The sequence below is a fragment of the Cygnus atratus genome, chromosome 2, assembly GCF_013377495.2.
Source record: "Cygnus atratus isolate AKBS03 ecotype Queensland, Australia chromosome 2, CAtr_DNAZoo_HiC_assembly, whole genome shotgun sequence".
NCBI classification, from domain to species: Eukaryota; Metazoa; Chordata; class Aves; order Anseriformes; family Anatidae; genus Cygnus; species Cygnus atratus.
This window is the reverse complement of record NC_066363.1, coordinates 37,224,009-37,247,008: the sequence shown is the minus strand read 5'-3', so window position 1 is coordinate 37,247,008 and position 23,000 is coordinate 37,224,009. Positions and strand designations below refer to the sequence as shown.

The 23,000-nt window shown below is 38.2% G+C and overlaps 1 protein-coding gene across 1 annotated transcript; it reads left to right on the top strand.

The window, feature by feature from the left end:
• Window positions 1–77: 77 nt before the first annotated feature.
• On the top strand, window positions 78–21,200 carry HACL1 (2-hydroxyacyl-CoA lyase 1). Its single transcript, XM_035556436.2, has 17 exons — window positions 78–192; window positions 1,096–1,200; window positions 4,984–5,024; window positions 6,164–6,244; window positions 9,110–9,182; window positions 9,696–9,773; window positions 10,787–10,881; window positions 11,354–11,466; window positions 11,992–12,127; window positions 13,243–13,348; window positions 14,348–14,431; window positions 14,678–14,779; window positions 15,371–15,525; window positions 16,897–17,055; window positions 17,360–17,467; window positions 18,039–18,225; window positions 18,594–21,200. The coding sequence occupies exons 1-17, from the start codon at window positions 133–135 to the stop codon at window positions 18,624–18,626; spliced, it is 1,716 nt and encodes a 571-aa protein (XP_035412329.1). The 5' UTR covers window positions 78–132; the 3' UTR covers window positions 18,627–21,200.
• The last annotated feature ends 1,800 nt before the right edge of the window (window positions 21,201–23,000 follow it).

Sequence of the window (23,000 nt, the reverse complement as noted above, 5' to 3'; positions counted from 1 at the left end):
GCCCGCTCTGACCAATGGGAGCCCTTCCTCACAGCCCAGCGACAGGTTGGTCCCGCCTCCTCTGCTCTCTCATTGGCCGGGCGGCGTGTCGCTCAGCCGCCTCAGGGGCCGCCGCTGCACGGAGGCGCTGTCATGGCGGCGGGGGAGGCGGTGAGCGGGGCCGGGCTGGTGGCCGAGGCCCTCCGAGCTCAAGTAAGGGCCCGGCCGTGCGGGGCGAGGCGAGGCCGGGGAGGAGCGGCTGTGCGCGGCCGTCCATCCCCCCGTTGCCCGGGCTGGGCACGGTTTGCCTTGAGTGGGGGTCCCATGGCGGCCCGGGGGCGTCAGGTAACGGGTGGAGGTGAGGGAGCGGTGGGGCTGGAGGTCTGTGGGACCGCCGCCCGGCGCCCCGCTGGCTGTGGTGGGAAGGAGTCGCTGCCCAGAGGCCTTCGCTCGGCTCTTCCCCCTCAGGAGCCTGCTGGGCCTCCGCAAACTCACCGCAGGCCACCGGTGCTGTCACGCAATGCCCATCAATGCCCACCGCCCCTTCCACTGGTACACAGCACCTGTAGCACGTTTGCAGTTATCACTAGTCCCTATTGTTTCTAGACTCGAAATGGTGCAGAATTGGCAGTAGTCTTACCAAAGCTTTTCTGTTTGGACTACGACACGCTAAACGGTAGCTCGTTTGCCATGAAGATTCACATTATCTTTTCATTTGTCAGTTTGCCCTCGCAGAGTATAATCCCACTTGTTTCTTGGAGCTTTTGTTAACGTTAATACTCACTGAAAGCTTAAGAGGAAACCATGCTAGGAATTCTCAGAATCAGTAAAGCTGACATACTGAGTGACAGGAAAATGATGGAGGAGAGACATCGCAAGTAAGAAGTGGTCAGCAGAAAGAGCTGAACGTGTTGAGTGCTGAGCTGTTGTGAGCAGTGGGTTTTGGAGGTCTGCGAGCTGTGGAACAATTACAGAGGACTGCGCTGCAAATGCCAGTATTGTACACGTTCTTACGTGCCCATGAACTTTTAAGTGAATATATGTGGTGGTATGGTGTTGGTTTTTTTCACCGTCATTTGAAACCCATTCTGATGGCTTCTAACGTTTTCTTTTTAGAATATTGAATACATGTTTGGCATTGTTGGTATTCCAATCACAGAAATCGCAGTTGCAGCCCAAGCAGTTGGAATCAAATACATAGGAATGAGAAATGAACAAGCTGTAAGTATCTACCTGGTAGGACCAATCCTTTCTTTAACTGTTTTACAACAGAATGAAACCCATCATCTTACTAGAAAGAATGTAGCCTCTGAACATTCTTTTAAGGAGACAGTAGAGAAACAGTTACTGCACTAGTCTACACTTCAATAGTCTTCATATATTTCAGGTTAGTTGCGTAGGTATCAGAAATTAGACGTTAGGTCGTTAGCATTTTGACTGTGTTGCCACAGTTGTGATTGCCATTGTTCAAGGTTTGTTTTTTCCCAGTAGTAACATTTCCAGAATTCAGTGGTCTCCTGGATGTCCCGAGGTTGATTGTGATAACCTCAAATTCAATAAAGAATGATAAGAATAGCTCTCCTGAATCAGGTGGTCATGAGCTGTGTGGTTTTGCTGTTTAATCCTGACATGCTTATAGGAGTGTGAGAACTCGGAGGAATGCATGTCTCTGCATGGAAAATCTGTATCTACCATGTGAGAGAGGCAAACGTGCGCTAATGTATTTAAAAGGTATATTTAATACAGGATGTCAACACGGTCTTTATATTCCTGTATATCATTTAGCAAGTATTCTAATTTTAGTTTTGGTTATTAACATGATTGAAATTAATTTTGTCATGTATCTGTAATTAACAGAGAAGATTGCTTTGCACTGCAAAATGAGATGCTGTTCTATTTATCACTCTTTACTAGGCTCTCTTCTGTTAGAGCAAGGAAGTCAAGAAACATTTTACGTTGTAAACAGATACTTTTGCTTAGGGGAATAGCAATAGCTCGAAGACTTGTTTTAGCATCAAAATGTCAGGGTTTCTCTTCTGGGGGAATGGGCAAGGATGAACAAGGATATCTTGTGGCAGGTTTTGCTTTGTTGTTTGTCCTCAATGAAAACAGAGTATCTGCTTGGCAGAGGAGAGGGTAAAATGTTTGTATGTACAGTGTATTTAAGATACAATTAATATTTACATGTCATAATTCTAATTGTCCAAGTTTATTAGTTGTGCAGTGTGGTTGCAGAGGACGTCTATGCAGCTACTCCCTTTACATATTCATGTATGCGATCGGAGATGTATGGAAGACAATGTTTTCTCCAGGAGTTGAGTTCATGCCTCATTTCTGAGCCAGATGTAGCAAAAGCACGCTTGTATAAGAACTTGTTAGCGCAGGAAGACCAGATTAAAGCATGAAGTTAAAGGTTTATCCTTCAGCTAATCTCCTGCGGCCTCTAACACGGTACAGATTTGCTGGTGGCAGTTTAACCCCTGGCCCACTTGAACACTGGGGAGTTATGTTGCAACTCTACGGGGGCGTGTCTTTTGTGCGTTTGTCCCTGGGTAGAGATCGCTCTGGTGGATTTAGGAGATCAATAGGTTAGTTTTAAACTTTATAAAAAAATATATATATATATTTGATTTTTATTCATTAACACCACGTATTGCTAATGTTTAGTTCTTAATCTTTAACAGTAATTACCGCTATGTATTCAGAGCAATTCATTTTTGATAACTGTTCCTCGTGAACATCCAGTATATTGGTGCAGTAAAGTTGGTGCTGATGCTCGTAGCTGCCAAGGGAATCGGGCTTGAGAGCCCCTCAGTAAGGGCAGCTGGAACCAAAATGGACATCTTTTATTCTCCACCCCCCAGCCAAGATCTCATTTTGTAAGATGTTGCAGTCTGAACAGTTCATAGCCCTTGGCCTCCGTGCCTGGACTATGGACTGTGCGGTGTTGGATGGGTGCTGATGTCCCAGGCCAAGGCAGGTGCCTTGCCCTGTCACGCATTTGGGTGGTTCTGTTCTGTTTTTGTTTGTTTGTTTGTTTTCCCTGCTTGGCTTCCTAAAGCAAAAGCACCATTTTCACAGCTTTCAAAATCGCATTTTTCCAGTGGCCAGTAATAGTCCATGAGCAAGCTGTTTATTATTCTGGGACTGCTGCTTCCAACCTGTGGTCACGCCTGCAAGGAAAGGCTTTTCAAGGCCTGCACTTAAGCTGTACATCCTAACAAAAGACACCACGTAGCAAGCGGCGAGCTCACCTTCCTACAGGAGGTTCTCCTAGAAAGTTGAGAACCTACACAAGCCCTACTGCCAGTCCCAGAACATATAGGGTAAGGTACATTTAGGCACAATTAGCATAAGGACCTCAGGCTTGCTCCTTGACATGGTTGTACTGTTTTTACCAGATCTCTGCATACAAAAATGTTTAAATGTTGTTTACTAGTTATGTTGTATTCATTTGCTTGTATTTGAGTTGAAAACAGGCTAAGATTTAGTTAAACCCTGCTTAATGTTTCCACTTGTCTGGGAGCAACAGCCCTCCGCTTTAGCTGCAGTTCAAAACCCAGCGTTCACATGAGTAGTTCTAAATTACGACTTCGGTGCCAGCATCTGGGCTTGCTATATTTCTTGCTAATGCTGATTGTAGGTTGTGAGGTTAATGTCATTGTATATGCCCAGGTCCTTCTTGACTGCGGGAGGAACATAAGGATCTGCTTTCAGCTGAGCCACTGTGTTGTGACCTTGACAGATGATATGCATGCTGCTGCTCACGTGTTAGTGGGATGGGGCACAAGGTTCAGAAGTAACAATAAGAATAAAAAAACCCTTTTACAAAGAATCTTCAAGTATAGCTTCAGAACTATTTACAATCTCCTAGTCTCTAAAAAGCGATAGTTTTAGTCATGTTGCTTCCTTGCAGAAAGCATTAAAAGTCTTAATGGCAATGACTGTACGTGAACTTAAATTCTGTGTGCTGTTTTATTTTGCCATCGGTTCTCAAACAACATTGCCATGGAAACTCAACACCATGCTTTGAGCTTCACTAGCAGGATTTTAGTAACACCTACTCCAAATATTATTTCTAAACTTTTGCACACAAATGTCATCAAATAGTTACCTAATTCTTATATCAGTGACATTTTTCTTCTCTATGTCAAAGATTTATGAAAAATAGAAAGAGATTTTTCTTGTCAGTGTCCTTTTTTGTCAACAATTCCCTATCCTACTGCTGCAAAGAAAATAAGGTGTGCTTATTATTCCTCTACTAAGCCCCACATCTTTGCTGTGACAGTTAGTCTATATCTGTAGGAGCCTGAGGATATTCAAGACAGCTTCTCTTTCCATGTAACAGCTTATTATAAATCTATGTTTTCACTCATTTAAGCTGAGATTGCTAACATGCTGTGTTACCTAGAATTATTCATAGGTTTGAGGAAAATGTTCAGCAGCTCAATAAACTTTTAGAAGGATCTTTGGTGTTACTTACTCTTCTAACCACAATAACGCTTAAAATATAATAATAAATAAAAAACAAAATCCCAACTCTATTTCAAAATAAGGGAGGTAGGCTAGAAAGCTTGGAGTTTACTTTAAAAAAAATAAAAATGAGAAAAAATGAAATTTTTTTTTGCCTTAAGTGTTAGAACTTTCTGATTTCAAGATAAAATTATGATTTCAGCCTTTCACTTAACTTCTGAAATAGAATGAGTCATTCCAGTGATGGCTGCATTTCTGTTCGTTGCCTGTCTACATAAATCCCTCTTCCATGTTATATGTGTTTTGAGATTGTATATGAGTTTTGAGATTTTTCATATAAATCTTCATGAGCACAACTCTATAATGGGGGGGGTGTGTGTGAAGGGGTGCTTCTACTTCTATTGAAGCTGTATTTACCAGGGAAAAATCTGTACCTGCTTAATTTCAGTATTCCTATGGAATATTATTTACATATCATGAAATATGGTTATAATAATAATTGTATAATTAATTCCCCAATCTTTTCAACAGGCCTGTTACGCCGCATCTGCTATTGGATATTTGACTGGCAGGTACATTCCATATTTATCAATATTTATTGTAATATATATTAACTCAACAGAAGCTAGGAACATTTTTCTGTTCTGGAGCTTTTTTTTAGCATATGCAGATACAGGGCAGTTAAAATGGGACATCAGTTTTAAAGTAATTGCCAGTACAGTTGTCAATATTTCTGTTGATATGATTCAGGGCGTGAGCTAAAACTCCTATAATGCTGTCAATCTTATAACTGTCTTCCCTTTTGATTTCTGACTAGTCGTTTAACGCCATTGGTATGAGGGGCAGAAATGACATTACCATTGTTTGCTGCAACATGGTGGACCTGCTATACCTTAATCTTGTCATTATTTTACTCAACAAATATCTTGCTAATACAGAGACTAACCACATGCCTGCCATTCTTCCCTGTGCTTCTCCTGAGATGAAATGCTGGCTTTTCCTCATGTACCACATTTTGGTCTTAGTGCTGGGAAGCGTTCTGTGGCTTGTGATTTAAAGGGTATCCCAGGGATCCTTTCCGAAAGTAACATCTGCTGTCTGCTTACTCACAAATGCAGACGTGATGATGCAGATGATCAATCCTTATTCTATCTGCAAGTGTTCTATCTGTGATACAGTTATAAGAAGCTGACTTTTTTTCTCCTATCTAAAGAGTCTGTAGAGCCACTAAGGAGTGCTCAGTAGTTAAAAACGATGATTATCTCACTGGAATAAGAAGTGCCTCTGCCTGAATTAGACTATAATAGTTATAAATAAGTTTGCATTGAGTCAGATGCACTTCTCTCTTTATGAGCTTTCTTCATTGACACCTAGTGCTACAGTGGAGTTGAGAAAACTGAAAATGGGGGGCATACCAAATCCACATGAACGCTAAATGGTGGAGCAGATGTGGTAAAAGAAACACGGAGCTGTGTAATCATGAAGCGAAACACGATGAAGCTGTGTATACTGCAGACAGACATTGCATGAGTGGGTGGCATGTAACAACAGTTCGCGTGCTTTTTTTAACTGGGTTGATAAATGATTTCTGATTGCAATATCTGTATTTAGTCCTTCATATAAATCCCATGTTGTCGATGCATTTTGAAAACACAAGTCCGTGTTTTATATCTTGTATTTCAGCATATTTTCTTTTTTTTCTTCCCTCTAGGCCAGGAGTATGTCTTGTAGTGTCTGGTCCAGGTTTTTTACATGCCCTTGGTGGGATGGCAAATGCAACCGTGAACTGCTGGTAATATAAGTACATTTTCTCTTTAAAATTCTAATAGTTGTTTGCTATTATTTGTTGCAGATATTGAGCTCTGCAGTATTTAGTATGGGACCTTTTTTTCTTCTTGCAATCAGAAGTAAATTCTTCATTTGCCTTCCCTAAAGGGAATTTAGTTCTTTTTTTCGTACCCTCATGGATAAAATTCTTCTTTTTTCTTACCCCAATATGCATTATTGAAAAATCTGTCAACATACCTGTTTGCATGGGTACATTTTCAAATAAAGATGATATTCAGCCTATAATGCTTTACAGATTTTTTGAAGAGTTTGAACTTTTTCTAAATTGAAAAGCCACATTACCTTTGAATTACTGTATTTGCCATATTTCATACATGAACAAATTGGCAACTGCATTGTTAAAATCTGCGTTTGCTCCCCACGCAGACATTTTGAGGGGTAAAGAATTGCATTAAATGATGGTACAGTGATAGCATTTACTCCCACAAGCCTTCACTGAAACATGGCAACTTTAGCTGGTCTGCCACTAAAAGCTGCTCAGAATGCTGTGTGAGGTATTTTGGGGAGAAGCTGTGGTGTTACCAAGCACACGTCACCTGGAGAATTAGATTAGTAATGGGTGATGGACAAAGGAAGCTAGATAATGGGAGCTCTAACAAACAAAGCTTCTAACACTTTGAAAAAAGACATCCAGTGTTAAAAGCCTTCTAAAAAAATATTGACAAAAGTTTTGTTGTCCCTGTGTGGCTTTAGATAAAAATAGATCACGTGAAAACTTTGCATTTGAACAGCCATGAATTTGGCCATAAGAAAAAAATGCATTCATGGTGTTTGCTGTTGGGCTTGCAGGAGACATTTCTTTTCTCACAAGTTGATTTTTGTCTGAGAGAAGCTCTGTTTACCTGACTTTATCTTGTGTAAACCTGTACTCTTGGCAAAAGGATAAAGAAGTAATTTATCTAGTTTAGCAGAAGATTTGACAATGGAGTATGCAGGTGGGAGCAGAAGTTAGAGAGAGGGCTTCTCGCTTCTGTGGCAACAAGGTGTTATGTCCCTGCTCTACACCATCCTGTGCAAGGAAGTGGCATAAGGAGACCAAATGTGTAGGGCAGGGTTAGCACCCAGCATTAAGTCTTGTGATTCCATGGCATTATACCTGGCTTTGTAACATGCTCCAGTGGATGAGCACTGGCTTACTTCTCACAGGAGGAGGCCAGTAGCTGAACTGACCCCACAGGTACTGACTTTGAATAAATCTAAGGGATGGTCCTTAAGAGTTGAATCTGAGTTATCCTCTTTGAGCCTGGAGACTTGTTCTTCTGATTACTCTGTTTCAGTCCCATCCAGGTTTAAAAAAGCCCTCTTCTGTATCAACTGGAAGAAAGTCAAGCAGTCTGATAGCACAATTTACAAGTGGTTGTGTTTTTAGATTTTATTGCCTGAGCACAGATTGGCTGAGTGGAAAAGCCTTTAGTTTACCCTGGAAACGTGTCACAGTGGGCAGTTGGATGTGTAAATCTAGCCAAGTAGGGAGCTAGTGAGGCCTTGGTAAACTACATTTCCAAGGGTGTAACGTGTTACTTCATGTTAAAAATTACCTACAACACTGCTGCTTCCTCTCCTGCCTCATTCTGAGCAAAAGATTTTTGTTATTTCAGTTAGGCTGTGAAAATAAACTCCAAAGAAGAGTTTGCAGTAGTTTTAAGATTTCTGTATGCGTTAGCATGGTGCAGTACTGTTCTTTACCAGAGATTGCGGTTGAAATTTTTCAGTTTACTGTAAGTTCTTTTCTTCCAAGTCCATAATGCTTGATACTCTTATTAGTTTCATTGTAGTCAGTGTTCTTCCTGCTTCACTGTTGTTTTGGACTTAATTTAATTTAACTACTTGCAGTAATAAGCACTGCTCTTAAAAATGTCTACAGTATAGTGCCAGTAGTACAGTATGATGATTACACAGGGGGAAAAACTTATTTCTGGTTACAATTATATAAGATTTAAAAGCAAAATCAAATATTTCGAAGGTATAGCTGTTGGGGGTAGCTATATTAAGAATAGAGTACTCTCCTTACTGTATTTCAATATTGGGAAGTAGTGTTTATTTTTTTATTAAAACTTTTCAATAAAAAAATGACAAAGGAACATAGGGTTTGTCACTGTTAAACAGACTGGTTACATATGGATAGTAATAACCATTTTGCTGAAGGGAGAGGAAAAAGAAAACAGGGCGTACCATCAGTGTAGTAAAATTTTCCATAAGGATTTTCCACAGAGGTGAGATACAGCCTGAAGTTCTAATCTCACTGTGTTGAGGGATCAGAACTGACGTTTTGATTTGTGGTGGAGAAATGGCCTGGTTATGAATCTCAGATCTAGATAAACATATCCCAAAATCTTATGGGTGATTAAATTTAGGATTATGCTTTGCGCATGCTGTTAAAGTTTCAGTTTAACACCTTGTATAGATAAATGCTGTCAAAGGAAAGGTTGTATCTGTCTGAAGAGAAATTGTTTTAAGAGCAAAAGCCTGGAAAGCTTGAAACATCGGCTGTTGTCATTTCTCTCAAACCACCTTGGCACGCATGTTATCAAACTAATTAAAATCGGTAGTAATACAGCTTTTATAGAATTTTTATGCTAGATGGAGATCATTTAATATGGCCAGACTGTCCTAAAACCAGACACCTAAAGGCTGCTAGGAAGTCAACCACCTGACACTGATATTTAGAGTCCACCCCTGTAATGTGCTGGCCACTTTCTATCCACGTTGATGTCTCAACAGTAATAGGATTTGGCATTAAGGTGAGCTTACAGATGTGATCGCAGTTACAAAAATATATGTATGCGTATATTTTTTAATACTTTTCTAGGCCTTTGATTGTTATTGGAGGGTCTTCTGACAGAAATCAGGAAACCATGGGAGCTTTCCAAGAATTTCCACAGGTACGCAGACATATAACTTTCTACAAAATAGTTTCAGTTAAATAACCAATGGTATTTCTTCCTTAGTATAGGGATAACAATCCCAGATACTAACATTTCCTATCATCTTGTGTAATGCTGCTGATTTGCTCCATCTACTGGTTTAAAATTGGCACTGTGTAATCCACCAGATTACTTGTGTTGTCTTTGTCCACCATCATGCTGCAATTCATGCTCTGTTTTAGGTCTCAGGTGGTATTTATTGTCCTTGCCTATCTGTTCTGAGATGGAAGAGAAAAAAAAATAAACTTTACAAGAACAGAAGCACCACTTTCTGGAAAAAATATGTAAGCACTCAGCGAATGAGTATGGATTGACAATTTACACCGGCTGAGGAACTTCGATTTTCTGTGTGGGAGCTTTCCCCTTGTTGCTTTCAATTTGTCGTTTTTTCATTTCATTCGTGTTGAAGTGAGTTGGAAATGTCCAAATCACTTTGATAAATGCATATAACCATTATATTGATTTATTTAGGTTGAGGCTGGTAGGCTGTACAACAAACTGTCTGTCCGCCCGAGCAGCCTAGAAGTAATTCCTGCTGTTATTGAAAAGGTATGAAAAAGTACTAAATTAGCAACAGAACATCTCGTAAATGTCTCCTACTGCATAAGGTCTGTGGGTTTTTTGTTTGTTTGTTTGTTTGCTTTGTTGATTTTTGGGGGGGGATAAAGTTGTTACTATAACTACTTTGATCCTGCAGATGCTAGCTAATGGTTGATTGAGTAAATTAACACCCAGGGCTTTTGTTTTTTTTTTCTATGAACAGTGCTGTGGAAAAGATTAGAAATAAATATTGTTCTAATCTGACATTTACTGATGCCTGCAGTGTTTTTGTTAACTTCAGTCAGAGCTGCAAGGATTTTGTTGAAAAAATGCTTTTAGGGAGATGTGCAAGAACTAGAAATGCAATAATGCAAACTTCAGCTCTTTTAGCTCTGAAGTTGTGTTACTAAGCACTTTCATTAAGTGAAGATTTGGAGGGGGGAGGTAGAGAGGGTTGTATTTAGTTTTGGAGTGTGCGGATTGTTTTGTTTGTTTGTTTTGCATGTTTGTCTGAGAAAGAACACATCCTTATCTCCATGCTTCAGGAAGGGTTTCAAAAGACTCCTGCTCTAGCAACATTTTAGCCATGTCAGCCTAAATTTTGCATACAATATTACTGTTTTCAGAAGTGCAAAATCTGAAATTCAGAGTATCTACCTGTAAGAGAAGAGCTAAGAGCATAATAGAAGATGGAGGAGTTGGTTGTCTTTTTTCTCTGTTTATGCTACCTTAAATAAAACGTTTATTCTAGTATTTCCAAATACAATTGCTTGTAATATAGTTCTTATTCTGAAATAAATAAAGAATTTACAGTCTAATACTGTGCATAGGGAGAAATGTAAACAACTGTTAAACCTTAAATCTATTGGTATAAATCAATCCTTGGGATTTTTCCCTGTGATGGTTCAGGAATCTGAAACACCTCACACATACGTGTTCTTTGTTTTGTTTTGTTCTTTTAATTTAAAGTTCTTTAACATCCTTTCAAGCAGTGGTTAAAACTGTGTTCATCTGTTTTCTAGGCTGTAAGAACCAGCATGTATGGTCGTCCAGGTTCCTGCTATATTGACATACCTGGGGATTTTGTGAATCTTGAGGTGAATAAGAGCTCCATCAAGTGCGTACAGATTATATTCATTATTTTTCAAGGCGCTGAATAAATTTTAGTTTTAAGTTTCTTTAGTATTTTCTTAAAACAAGAAAAAAATAAAAAGAACAAGAGATCAAATAATTTGCTATGAGGCTGAAATAATGATACTAAAAATTGACTCTCTTCATTTAACTTTCCATTATAATGTTATTTGGATTATAGTTTATCATTAAATGTGCAAAAAATGAATGAATTACTGTGATGGTAGAACACCTATGTTACTTCATCTCTGTAATAATGCTACCTATAGGATTAAAGAAATGTGCAAGAAAAATTTTGGAGTCTGTTTTAAAAATATATGTATCCTGTTCTGATAAATTCTGTGGGTAACGCGGTATGCAGCAGCTGTGGTTTTATGCTAAACAGTGGGTCTTATCTTCTGACATTTCTTGTTTTGTATTTTTTTTAAAGACCCTGTTCTATTCTGCTTGTTTACCAGGTACGTAGAATGCTGCCCTCCACCTCCCATCAGCATGGCTGAACACTCTGCTGTATCCAAGGCAGTATCTGTCATCGCTCATGCCAAGCAGCCTCTGTTAATCATTGGCAAAGGTAGCATGCTTTAACTGTACATATGTAGGAAGACCAATAACCAAAATGATTTCTCTTCCCCATGTTGTTCCTCATAGTGTTAGCCATCTATTTTTCACATTCTATAAAAAAAAACTTTGAAATTTGATGTTAAAATCTGTTCTGTTTTTATAACACTTTATTTTTTTTATGTAACTCCTCTTTTTCATCTAGGTTAAAAGAAAAGCCAATTGATGAAATACGAGTTTAAGCAGGAAAAAAATCAGATAGCCATTTTCTTAGAGGTAGAGATACTACCAGGAATTCCAAAATTCTTGACAAATTTCTATGCCATAATACAAAACTTCAACCACCCAAAATTAAATTTGAACCCAAATACCTATTGTTTCGTGTGTTATATTTGAGTTTTCCAGAATGAAAAATAACAGGCAGCTTTCATGATGGGAAATAGTACTCTTTCTGTCACTATTGTAATCAGGCTAATTGAAACTCAGGCGGACGCAGTAGGTTTCTATAGTATTAAGCAGTCTCTTTCCTTTCATTCAGGTGCTGCTTATTCACATGCTGAAAACAACGTCAGAAAGTTGGTGGACCTTTGTGGACTGCCTTTTTTGCCTACGCCAATGGCAAAAGGAGTAGTTCCTGATAACCATCCAAATTGTGTAGCTGCAGCAAGATCCACGTAAATATAAAGCAAGGCTTCTAACCCTAACATCTGAGAAACAACTGGGAATTGTGGTGTTTTACAAATTCCAGGGAAGACAAAATGTATACATCAAAAAATTGTCTCAGCTATGTTTCGCAGCTCATTTTAGAGCACAGAAGATCTTGCTTGGAAAGAAACAACAAATTTAGGTGGATTGCTTCTGACAGCTCTTAGAATGCGGACCAGGAAGATACTTGTCTGAGAGCTAGTATTTTGTAGCTATGAAACCTACGGCAAGTAGATGTATCAATGTTGTTAGTGTGCATTTCATAACAAAGTGAAACTAGTGAACAGTTTTAATTTAGCGGACTTGAAAACCTATTAGCCTTCTATTTTAACACCATAGAAGCAAAAGATGCACACGTAGCAGACAGCAAAACTTGAACTGCAATAGTTGTGTGGTGTTTGCCATCACTGAATTGCACTTTATTTAGAAGGAAAAAGAAAAGTATTTCAAAATCTGTTGAATGAATATATATAAATTTATTTATAAGAGTTTTTTTGCGAAATTAATGTGAGTGAACTGTAAGAACCCTGGTAGGTATGAGTATGCACAGAGTTAGCTTGCAGATGGCACATTCATATACTTGAAAACTAAAATATTTGCCCTTTTTCAAGCATCATAGCTTTATCATTGATAAGCACACTCGTAAGAAAAATGGAGAATAAAAGAAAATACCATGTATTGTGTATGCAGCTGGAAGGTAAATTAACAAGAGCCTAAACTAAGAGAGCCACAACAATCTTAATTTTGGCAATTACTGTTGTCAGTATCAGAGTAGTGAGTGTTTTGCTTTAACCTCAGCATCGTGATAACATCTTGTTAGTCTTCCAGTGTTACAATTTCTTTCTTAACACAGTGTATTAGGAAAAGAGTAATTTTTTTTCCTTGAGTTCCTGAGCTCAAGAATGGCTTAATGATTAACTATGTTGGACATGGGTTTTTGGAGCTAAACGTGCAGCTTAGAGGAAGAAAGGATTATACATATATTCTTGTGTTTGCTTTGATGGTTATTATTACTTCTAATTTTGAAAACACTATTAAATTTAACAGTAATTCCTCCTCATCTAATTCTCATGTGCCTTTATAGGGCATTACAGCATGCTGATGTAGTCATCTTGCTTGGTGCAAGGTTGAACTGGATTTTGCATTTTGGTCTTCCGCCAAGGTTTCGACAAGATGTAAAGGTTATTCAGGTAAGCACAAAAATTGCAAGTTGAAGGAAGTCCTCTGTGTTCCAGCATTGTGTAGAGCAGTTTTTGCAAATTATTTTGGTAGCATAGTTTGTGGCAAATACTGCCAGTGCAATAATGTTCATGTAGTTACGGTAGTTCTCTAGAAATAGTTCTGATTCCTTTAATTTTAATTTATTTATTACTTCCTTGCATTTTCTAAAAATGGTTAAAAAACTTTTCCAGCTATAAAGGACTTGGTGCTGACGTTGTGAGGAGGGCAGACACTTTTGTATAGTTGTTTAATAAAAGATTGGACTCGTGATATGCATGTGATCTTGGAGCTCTGGAATTTCAGTGGTTGAAAACAAATTGTCCTTAAACTGTGAAACCTTTTGTACTGTTCGACTGCTCTCTCAGTTGGATATTTTCAAAATACAATTACCTTCAGATCCAGAGTCAGTCAGTCATTATAAGAGCTCAGTCACTCAGAGATGTTCATGGGAAAAAAAGAAAGAAAGGCTATTTAACTAATTAGTGTATTTGGTAATCTGCCAGCTCCTAGAAAGACAAGTTGTTGAACTGATTATGCCCAAAAATATTCTTCCTTAGAGCCTGTGATCGAAGAGTAATAGTTGACTTATTGTGGTGTGGGTGGCCCACTTTCAGTGATCTGGAACATTATCTCGGTTTCCAAACTTCATCTTTTCTACAGGAATAACTTTTTTTTTTTTAACTAGAATTCTTTTTTACTTTTGAAATCGATATTTCTTCTGTTTCTTTTATCTAAAAAATGCAAGAATACTTTTTAATCTCATTTAGAGTCACTTTTTTCACTGATAAGGGTTAATTTCACTTTGAATAAAGCATTTCCTGATGTCATTTCAGTAAAAGGCAGAGGAATTTATTTGTACAGCCAAAACAGTGTATAAAGACAGTCAGATTATGTTCCTCACTTGAACTGGAAAAAAAATTCCCTATAATATCTTTAAGTTAATGGTGGTCTTTCTTTTTGAAATACAGATTGATATTTGTGCAGAAGAGCTGGGGAATAATGTGAGACCAGCTGCAGTTTTACTAGGTGACATAAATGCCGTGACTAAGCAGGTAATATAATGTCAGGTGTTCTCCTTTATTGACCTTAATTTCTTCTGATTTATATAGTTACCAGTTTAAAACAAAAACCAAAAACAAGGAAAGGCATGTTTCCTGCAACATACCCATGCTGTGCATCCCCAGTTAAATGTTAGAGATTCTGGTTTGTGCAGGGATCCTTCCTGATAACATTTTTGATGCTTGTGGTGTTTTTATATATATTGAAAGACATTTGCAACTTTTCAAATGTTGTTCCAGCTTTTAGAAGAATTCAGCAAAAGACCATTGAAATATCCTTCTAATACAGAGTGGTGGAAGAAACTAAGAGAGAAAATAAAGAACAATGAGGAAAGATCAAAGGTATTGTTATATTAAAGAAATTAGGAGTTTTCTTGCCTTAACAGGTACTGATGCATAATTTTATCACTGCTCTATATTCAAACGTCTTGGTTGCTTTGGACATTTATGTCCAAAGCAAGGCTGATGGAAACAATCTATATTAATTGTAAGTAGCTTCTCAAGCCAAAATACCACAGACAGTTAGCGTAAGCTTAACTTTATACAACCCATATTCTGCAAGTTCAGATGCTTTTTTCCAAGGTGGGATTTAAAATAGATCAATCATAGCAGTTCACCCTTTTGAACTTCCTGCTAACATACAGATGGCACCTCGTTTAGAGTTATCAACAGTGAAACCTGTGTGTGTGAAAAAATTCCTGTGTCGCTCAGGTTAAACTGGGTTTAGTAGGTTGCTGTTAATGACGGGCCAGCCAAAGGAGCAGGCTGCTGACCAGAATGCGCCTCTGATAAATGTTGTCACCAGAATAAACCATACGTGACCTTGAAATATAGCATGGAAGGCCAAATACTTCATCCCTACCTAGCATAGTACCACAGTATTATTTACGTATCTCAGTTCTGCACCTTACTCTATATTTTGTTATTTTTAAGGCATTAGCATTACAGAAATCCCTGCCTATGAATTACTACACAGTCTTTCATCACATCAGAGAACTGATACCCAAGGACAGCATTTTAGTAAGTGAGGGAGCAAACACCATGGACATCGGACGAACTATGCTTCCTAATTATTATCCCCGTCAAAGGTGTGGTATTTTCTTTCTTGTGCTGGCTCAACAGACTAGATTTTTATATAAATGTTTTCATTTAACTGAGAAGTATGATGGCCCAGAATTCTTATAATTCTTTTTAAAGTCTCTAAACAAAATAAATGTCTGTTGGCTAAAGGGAAGTTATCCACTCATATACTGATGTCCTGTCATAGATTTTAAGTTCCTTGTGACCTGTGTGCTCTCCAGCACAGGGATGATAGTTTCTCACTCTCTTTTGTGGAAAGTGAGTGAGAAGCATCACACTAAATTCTCCAGTATAGATGCTTATTTCTGTGCTCAAAGGGTACGGTAAATACTGATTTAAAATAAGAACAATAGTTTGGAATCTCGTGTTGAAAAGAATTCATGCAAAACAAGTTTTTCTTTGAAACACAACACTTAAAGAACAGGGAAAACTTAAGAATAAGCTCATTTTGAAAATTGAGTTATATAATGAGCACACTTTAATGCAAACCTGTGTGCCTAAAATGCAGGCACCCAAATTCAGGAATGTGCGTATGTCATCTTATTAAAGCTGTACCACACAGAGTTATTATAGGTAAGGATTAAGTGCCGTTTCTTGAAGAGCGGGGAAAAAGTTCTCCCCAGGTGAGATGAACCTTCTGATCTGACTGGGAAGCTTAGAGCCTTTTTGTGAAAGTAGCACGTCCTAAGTGAACCTAAATACTTCTTTGTAAACAAAACAAAACCTAAAAACTTCCAGTAAAGTTGGGGGAAGAGTTTGCATTTTCCCCCCTTTTTAAAATAAGGGCACAGTAAATTGGCTTCATATTGAACTGTACATGTCTGAAAGCAAATATGAGAAGTTAACCCTAGAGTAATCTAGTTCTTCATGTACTTTTGTTTCCATTATGTGCTTCTGACTGAAATGATCTAACTTAATTACAGCTTGCAATTTGATTTGAAAAGTTGAACAGAAGACTAAAGTTTGAACAGCATTATTTAACTGATGGCTTTCAGACTTCTAGTTACATTTTCAAGGAATTAAGTATAGAGAGATTTCATGTAGTCTGCCTATCTCTAGAGTAATTGAATGTTTTTGAAATACTGTTACTATGCAAGCTAAAAGCATATAAGAATAGTCTTTCTTTATTGTAATATCACTAGTGTATGAGAGTTTTCAATTTTAATTAGTTCTAGTATGTTTGTCTCAAAACATTTGCAGTCTTCTTTGATGTTTAAATTAATATAATAATACATACATCTGGTATCCAACAAACCAATTGTTTATGAAACAATATTGGAATAGTATATGAGTAATTATTAAAATTAAAGATAAATTGTGGATTAACTGAAGAGGTTTGAGTGAACTTAGAGATAGTAATTCTATGTTCTCACCTTTAGGCTTGATGCAGGTACTTTTGGAACAATGGGAGTTGGACTGGGTTTTGCCATAGCAGCTGCACTGGTAGCTAAAGACCAAACACCTGAAAAGCGAGTCATCTGCATAGAAGGAGATAGTGCTTTTGGATTTTCTGGGATGGAAGTGGAAACAATTTGCAGGTAACTGGTTTTTGCTCAAGAAGACCCTCTTCATATGCTGCCTGGATCAATAAAACTAGAAGGCCAAGAACGCTGCTGTTATAGGATGCTCTTAAGACACGTGAAAACAAGCCAGACAATATTCATAGTAATTTTTCTCTTTCTGCTGTTCTGACATAATGTGTTGTTACCAGTGATGAGTAGGTCATGTTTCAGGTGAAAGTGATTTTTTTAATTTTTCATTTTATCTTTAATGAAAAGTAACACTCAACACCTTGCAGAAAGGTACAGATATTTCAAAGATCTTCCAAATGTACCTCTGTAGATACAACTTGCCGATCCTGATTATTGTGGTAAACAACAACGGGATTTACACTGGTTTGAATGCGGATAACTGGAAAGAGATGTTACAATATGGAGATCCTGCTACATGGTGAGCATCTTCAACGTGTTGTTAATTAAGGAAGAAATGACCAAAATAGTCATGCTGTTCACTTTTAATGCTTTATAATTCAGATTGAATGTTTTCGTGAACATAAGTCCTGGGGTTAGTTTGTGTAAATAAGAACCAGTTACCAAACGCGAGGAATCAACCCAATTACAGACTATTGTTTACACAACTGTCTAGCAGAGAAATAACACTCCGTTAGTCATCTCAGGTTCCAGTAGCTGCTCAGGCCCCACAGGGTATAGAGTTCATAGTGGGATAACCTCCAAAATGACCCAAGGCCTGTGTTGTAGGTATACACTGGGCTTCTGCTTCTGGAGCTGAGATCCTTGTACCCTGAACTAGGCTAAAAGCTTACTCAAGAGTGTCTCCAGATGAAAATGCGACTCTAAGCATAGCTTAAGTGGTATAGGAAACAGTTCCTCCAGCCCAAAAGAATTTATCAGGCCAGAACAATAATCATCGCATACTTTAGAATTGGTGCACTGAAGTAATTAAATTGGTCAATCTGGCAATTCTTCCCTGCTGTTTCTCAGAGTTTTCTGTTTCACTGCAGTGTACCTCCAGTTTCTCTCCTGCCAAATTCACACTATGAGGAAATTATGTCTGCGTTTGGTGGTAAAGGATATTTTGTTAAAACACCAGAAGAATTGCAGAAAGCTCTGAAAGCAAGTGTGACTGACAAGCAAACACCTTCTCTTATAAATGTAATGATTGATCCACAGTCTGAAAGGAAGAAACAGGTATTTATGTTTTCCTTTCTTAAGTAGTCAGGAAGCATCACCAAAACTGCAGAGAAGGCAGATGGTTGAAAGGCAGAAAGATTCTCTTCAGAGTTGGGAGATGGCAGAATCAGTGCCTTTACACTGCATTGTCTTCTTTCTTTGTTTTTTCTTCATTGGCTCTTACTGATGCCTGGTGTCTTTAATGACTCTTCCCAGACATGACAGTTGTTCCTTCCCATTCCTGACAAAATGAGACAAAACATTTTTCTGAGCAGTCTTTATTTATGTCTTGTAGATTCCATCTGGTAGTTAGTACACATTTGTATCATGATCCTCTTACTGTTTGCCCGTTCTGATAAGTATTTTATTCTCTTTTTGGCTTCCAGGAATTTCCCTGGCTTACTCGATCTAACCTGTAAAAGAAGATGAAGTTAATGGCAGTGCAAGGCAATGCATTAAGAAAAACTAAGTTGGTTTCCAGAAGTGAAACCAGTGCAATTCTTTTACATAAACAGTGGAATAATGGGATTTAAAAAAAAATGATATTAAAGTAATCTTTAAGTGCTGAAATCAGGTAACTGTACAATGAACAAGACATTTTAATGCATAGTAGGCTTTCTAAGCTGAGTGCACAGAACCACTGATGATAAAACTGTGTAATTTTTCTTTTACTCAAAGTCATATCCATCAAGATTTGTGAATTAATATCTAAATTATCTTAGCTCTGGAAGAAGGGAATAAGCTGATGGTTTTTACTGTTAGAAACACCGAAGTCTGCAATTACAGTAGCTTCATTTTTAACTGACCATCATGCTACTTGTTGGAGACCTGATCTTGTAATGACCAAAATGAAGTATCTTATTATGAAAGTGCTCATTGGCCTCGTTGTGCACTGAAGCCCACAGGGGAGATAGTCTCTTCATAATTTTACATGATGCTTTTTCAGCTTCTACTCCAGGTAGAAATAGTGTATCAAAAATGTGAGCCTGCTCAAGGACTGAGTTCGTCTATTGCATTTGGGTTTTGATGGCCTGTTAATTGGGGATTCTGGTGCTTGCAGGAAAAAACACTAAAATTTTGTTTGAAGTTTTACTCTTTGCAAAAGCACTAACATCCCTGTAAGCAGAAAATGGGACTGAACTTATTAATGAGCTTTCCAGGATTCAGAGGCTGTATATCCTTATAAGCATTTAAAAATAAGAAAAGAAAAGAAAATGAAAGAGAATGTTAGCTGGAGCTTAATGTTTAGTTTGGCTGGCATCACAAAGCAACTGCCCTATGCCTGGTTAATTGTGCAACAAAGGCTCTTCCATACGGTGTATTTACTGTATAGAAACTTGAAAGAAAAAAAAAAGTGAAAAGAAAAGTGTCCAGCTCCCACTGAATGCGATACAGAGCTGAGATTTTAAAAAGCAAAGATTGGCCTACTCCAGGCTGTATCTACTGTGTTTTCGCCTTGCATCTGACAATCTGACTTAGAGCTCGGACTTTAAAAGTAGCTCTTTCTCTGTGCTTCGGTCACAGTGGCCTACAGCAACTACATTCAGTATACAGTAAGCAAGTCACTTTTTATGTTCTTAAATACACTGGCAGATTCTTTGTTGTTCTGTATGTATGACAAAATTCTGGCTTTGATTGGGTTTTGGTTACTTTATGGTCAGTTATTCCAGTAACGTTCAATATTAGTTAACTAATGAAAGGCATTTGGATGACTGAAGGAAGAGAAGGACTGGGCTGGCAGGAGATCCTGGGCTACAGTTAGATTTGCTGCAAAAAACTTAGCTTGTTAGTTCTTTCACTTCAGTCTGGGTCTGGCAGGAGGCTGTGGGTTACTGTGAGGCAGAGTATTATCTCGGCGCGCTTCTGTCTGACGTGAGCCAGTACTGCACACTACTGGAGATAACACTACTTGCTGTGTGTTTGGCAATAACCATGCGGCATGTGAAAACTTGAGTATAAGACTGCTGAGACGGCAGAGTTGCTGTGTTCTGTAGGGTCTTCTGCAGGGAGTGTGGAACGACATTGGATCTTGGCACAGATTTTGTGTTTCACTCTTCCTTCTAACTTCCACAAATTGATTTTAATATGTTAACTGATGTTAATGTGTTTAACTGATTAAACACACCGTATTTTGATGATGTGAAATGTTCATAAGAGATAATGTTGGGACTAACCAGACGGGAGGTCGTTTTTATTGGATAAGCAAATGCAGAAATTCTTGTTTTATATTTAAAAATTAATAAAAAATTGTTTTCATGGTGTTTTTCCTTTAACAAGAGTACTTGAATTATATTAACATTTTTTGTCAGCTGTAGGAAATCAGTTTAAGTTGGATTTGTAGAAAACTTGTTGATTAACCACAATAGTATGCACAGTTCATTTTAATAAGTCAAGGCAGCTGGAAAATGGAAAGTAATGAATCTGAAACTGTGGAGAGGTGATAACATAATTGATAACGTTACTTTGGATGCCACTGAGCTTTTGAGAAGCTCAGAAAAGAATTAGCACTGCATTTCTGATAGCTTTAAACTAGACTAATGCCATGATATAATAGAAACTCTCAGGTTGTAGTAATTAAGGGGTATTTTTAAGAAGAGCAAGCATAGTTTCTATTTATAGAAAGCAAAAGGAAATTTTATCGATGAATGTGAAATTCATGCTACTTTGTTTATATAGCTTGCCTGCTTTATACTATGTCTTACACCACGAAGTTGCATCTAAGGGGGGTGTTAGGCGGCTGAAACTATATGAAAGACAAACATTTTTTCAGAGTTGAGACAGGAAGAAAGTATCTTTGAAGTGTCCCCATTTTATTAAAAGGGGCAAGAACTACAGATCTCATAGGTCTATGGAGCGCTGGCCCATATGGCTTTAGCTAATGTGAATTTTTTCTTCAAGGCCAGAGCACAGAATTAAAGGTACTGAATAGTCACAAGGCACCGAACTCAAGAGGAACAAAATACCAGGGCATCAGCTGAGGGAAGGTGCTGTGGAAGAGGTACTGAGTATAATGTACTTTGTTTAAATTGTGTTTAAATAAGGCACAGTTCTGAGTCTTTTTTTCAGGTAAATAAAAAATATTTGAAGTTTTGGTATACCTGTTATGGGTGACCTCTGTCAATCACTAGTTCAGTTCCCATGAAAGCTTTTCTTGCAGGGACCTGCTCAGGTTGGGAAACGCAGCAGTTCAGGCCAGCGGCAATTGTCCTGTACAGACAGCAGACACAGGCATGCACAAAAGGGGCCTGTCACAAACCCACAACCAACAAGCGGTGTAAGAAAAGCATTACAGAGGTTTCTAAAGCCTACCAGCTAATCTAACTGTGCAACCACAGTCAAAACAATTAGCAGCCAGAACAAAAACAAAATTGCCAGGTAATTGGAAATGAAGAACAAGAATTAAAGTTTGTTACTATCTCAGCACCTCACAAGGTAGTCTGATGTGTTGAGTATGTGTTCCTGCAGTCTCATGGTATGCTCATCTTGCTAACTCATTTAGTTTGCAGTAATTAGCTTAGCGATATGGTTTAGTGGAGTACTTAGTGTTAGGTCGGAGGTTGGACTCGATGATCTTGAGGTCTCTTCCAACCTAGAAATCTGTGTCTGTGTCTAATTACTAACTTTTTAATTGTTTCACTTTTAGTCTGATAGTGAGTAGTTCTGTAGGCTGTCCATCCCGTGAACATTTTGGCATGTAATGAATGCTTGCCATCAACTGTTACGGCCCTACAGCATATACCCATCTTGATGAGGAATCAGATGTATGCTTGGTCTGGCCAGATTTTGTTTTTAAACACCAGTGCAAAATCACAAATACACCTGAAACAAGCTGCAATGAAGCTTCAGGCCTGCCACTGTACCCAGGCAGGAAATGCACGCACCGGCAGTAAGCTGTAGGGAAACTCCTGTTACTAAACGTGACTTAATTCTGCCCTGGCCACATCCTGGCTTTGTAAGTTGGACTGAAGATCCCCGTTGCAGCTTTTTATGCTATTTAAAGACTTTGGTTGCTGTGCTTAGTGTAGAGAAGTGTGCTTGTCACTCTGCTACTTAGTGATGTTCTGAGATCAGACCAGATATCAGAGCTGATCTTTGTAACAACGTAGAGGCAATGTAACTTGTGATTTATTTACTTATAACTGGATACCGTAATGAGCAAGAAACAGCTATTCTGAAGGGGACATTTGCTGTTTCTTTTGGTGATTTGATTGAAACCAGATGGACAAGGTTTAAAGAGGCCCTCAGTAAAGCAGACCCTTTGAGCTAATTATGGCACACGCTAATATAAATGAAAATGATTTCAGTGTCTGTTCTTTCCAGGAATCTCTAGGCTGCCTGAAATAGTGCAGAAATAAGTAAGAGAAATTAATAGAATGACAATTTGCTTGCTTCAGTTAATACTCCGTAGAATTTTTGTTTTTTTATCGGTGTTTTCAAGGCAGAGAGAAAACATAAGGAAACACCACAAAATATGTAGCATAGAATAGTTTACTTCAGACTTCTTTGACTTGTCAGCTCCAGCAGTCTGAGTAATTGTGTAATATCCTGGGTAAAATTCTAAATTGGATATAAAGAAGGGATGCTTTTAAGACAGAGTTTGAGTTGCTGTGTTTTGGAGTTGACAGAATGCATTAGCTGTCAATCTAGGGTTGTATAAATTGCCATGGACATACGAAAGTCAGCAACTTAGAACATATTTGCACAGAGCTGATGGGAGATTTTGCTTGTAGTCTCTAGTGTTGGTAATACTACCAAATGAGAAAATAGTGGAAGACCCACATTAAGCCGTTTTA

Excerpts from the sequence above, each read along its gene's own strand:
- HACL1 (XM_035556436.2), top strand. The coding sequence starts at position 133 with ATGGCGGCGGGGGAGGCGGTGAGCGGGGCCGGGCTGGTGGCCGAGGCC. Across the intron at positions 9,183-9,695 it reads CTTTCCAAGAATTTCCACAG|GTTGAGGCTGGTAGGCTGTA; the intron begins GTACGCAGACAT and ends TGATTTATTTAG. Across the intron at positions 9,774-10,786 it reads TTCCTGCTGTTATTGAAAAG|GCTGTAAGAACCAGCATGTA; the intron begins GTATGAAAAAGT and ends TCTGTTTTCTAG.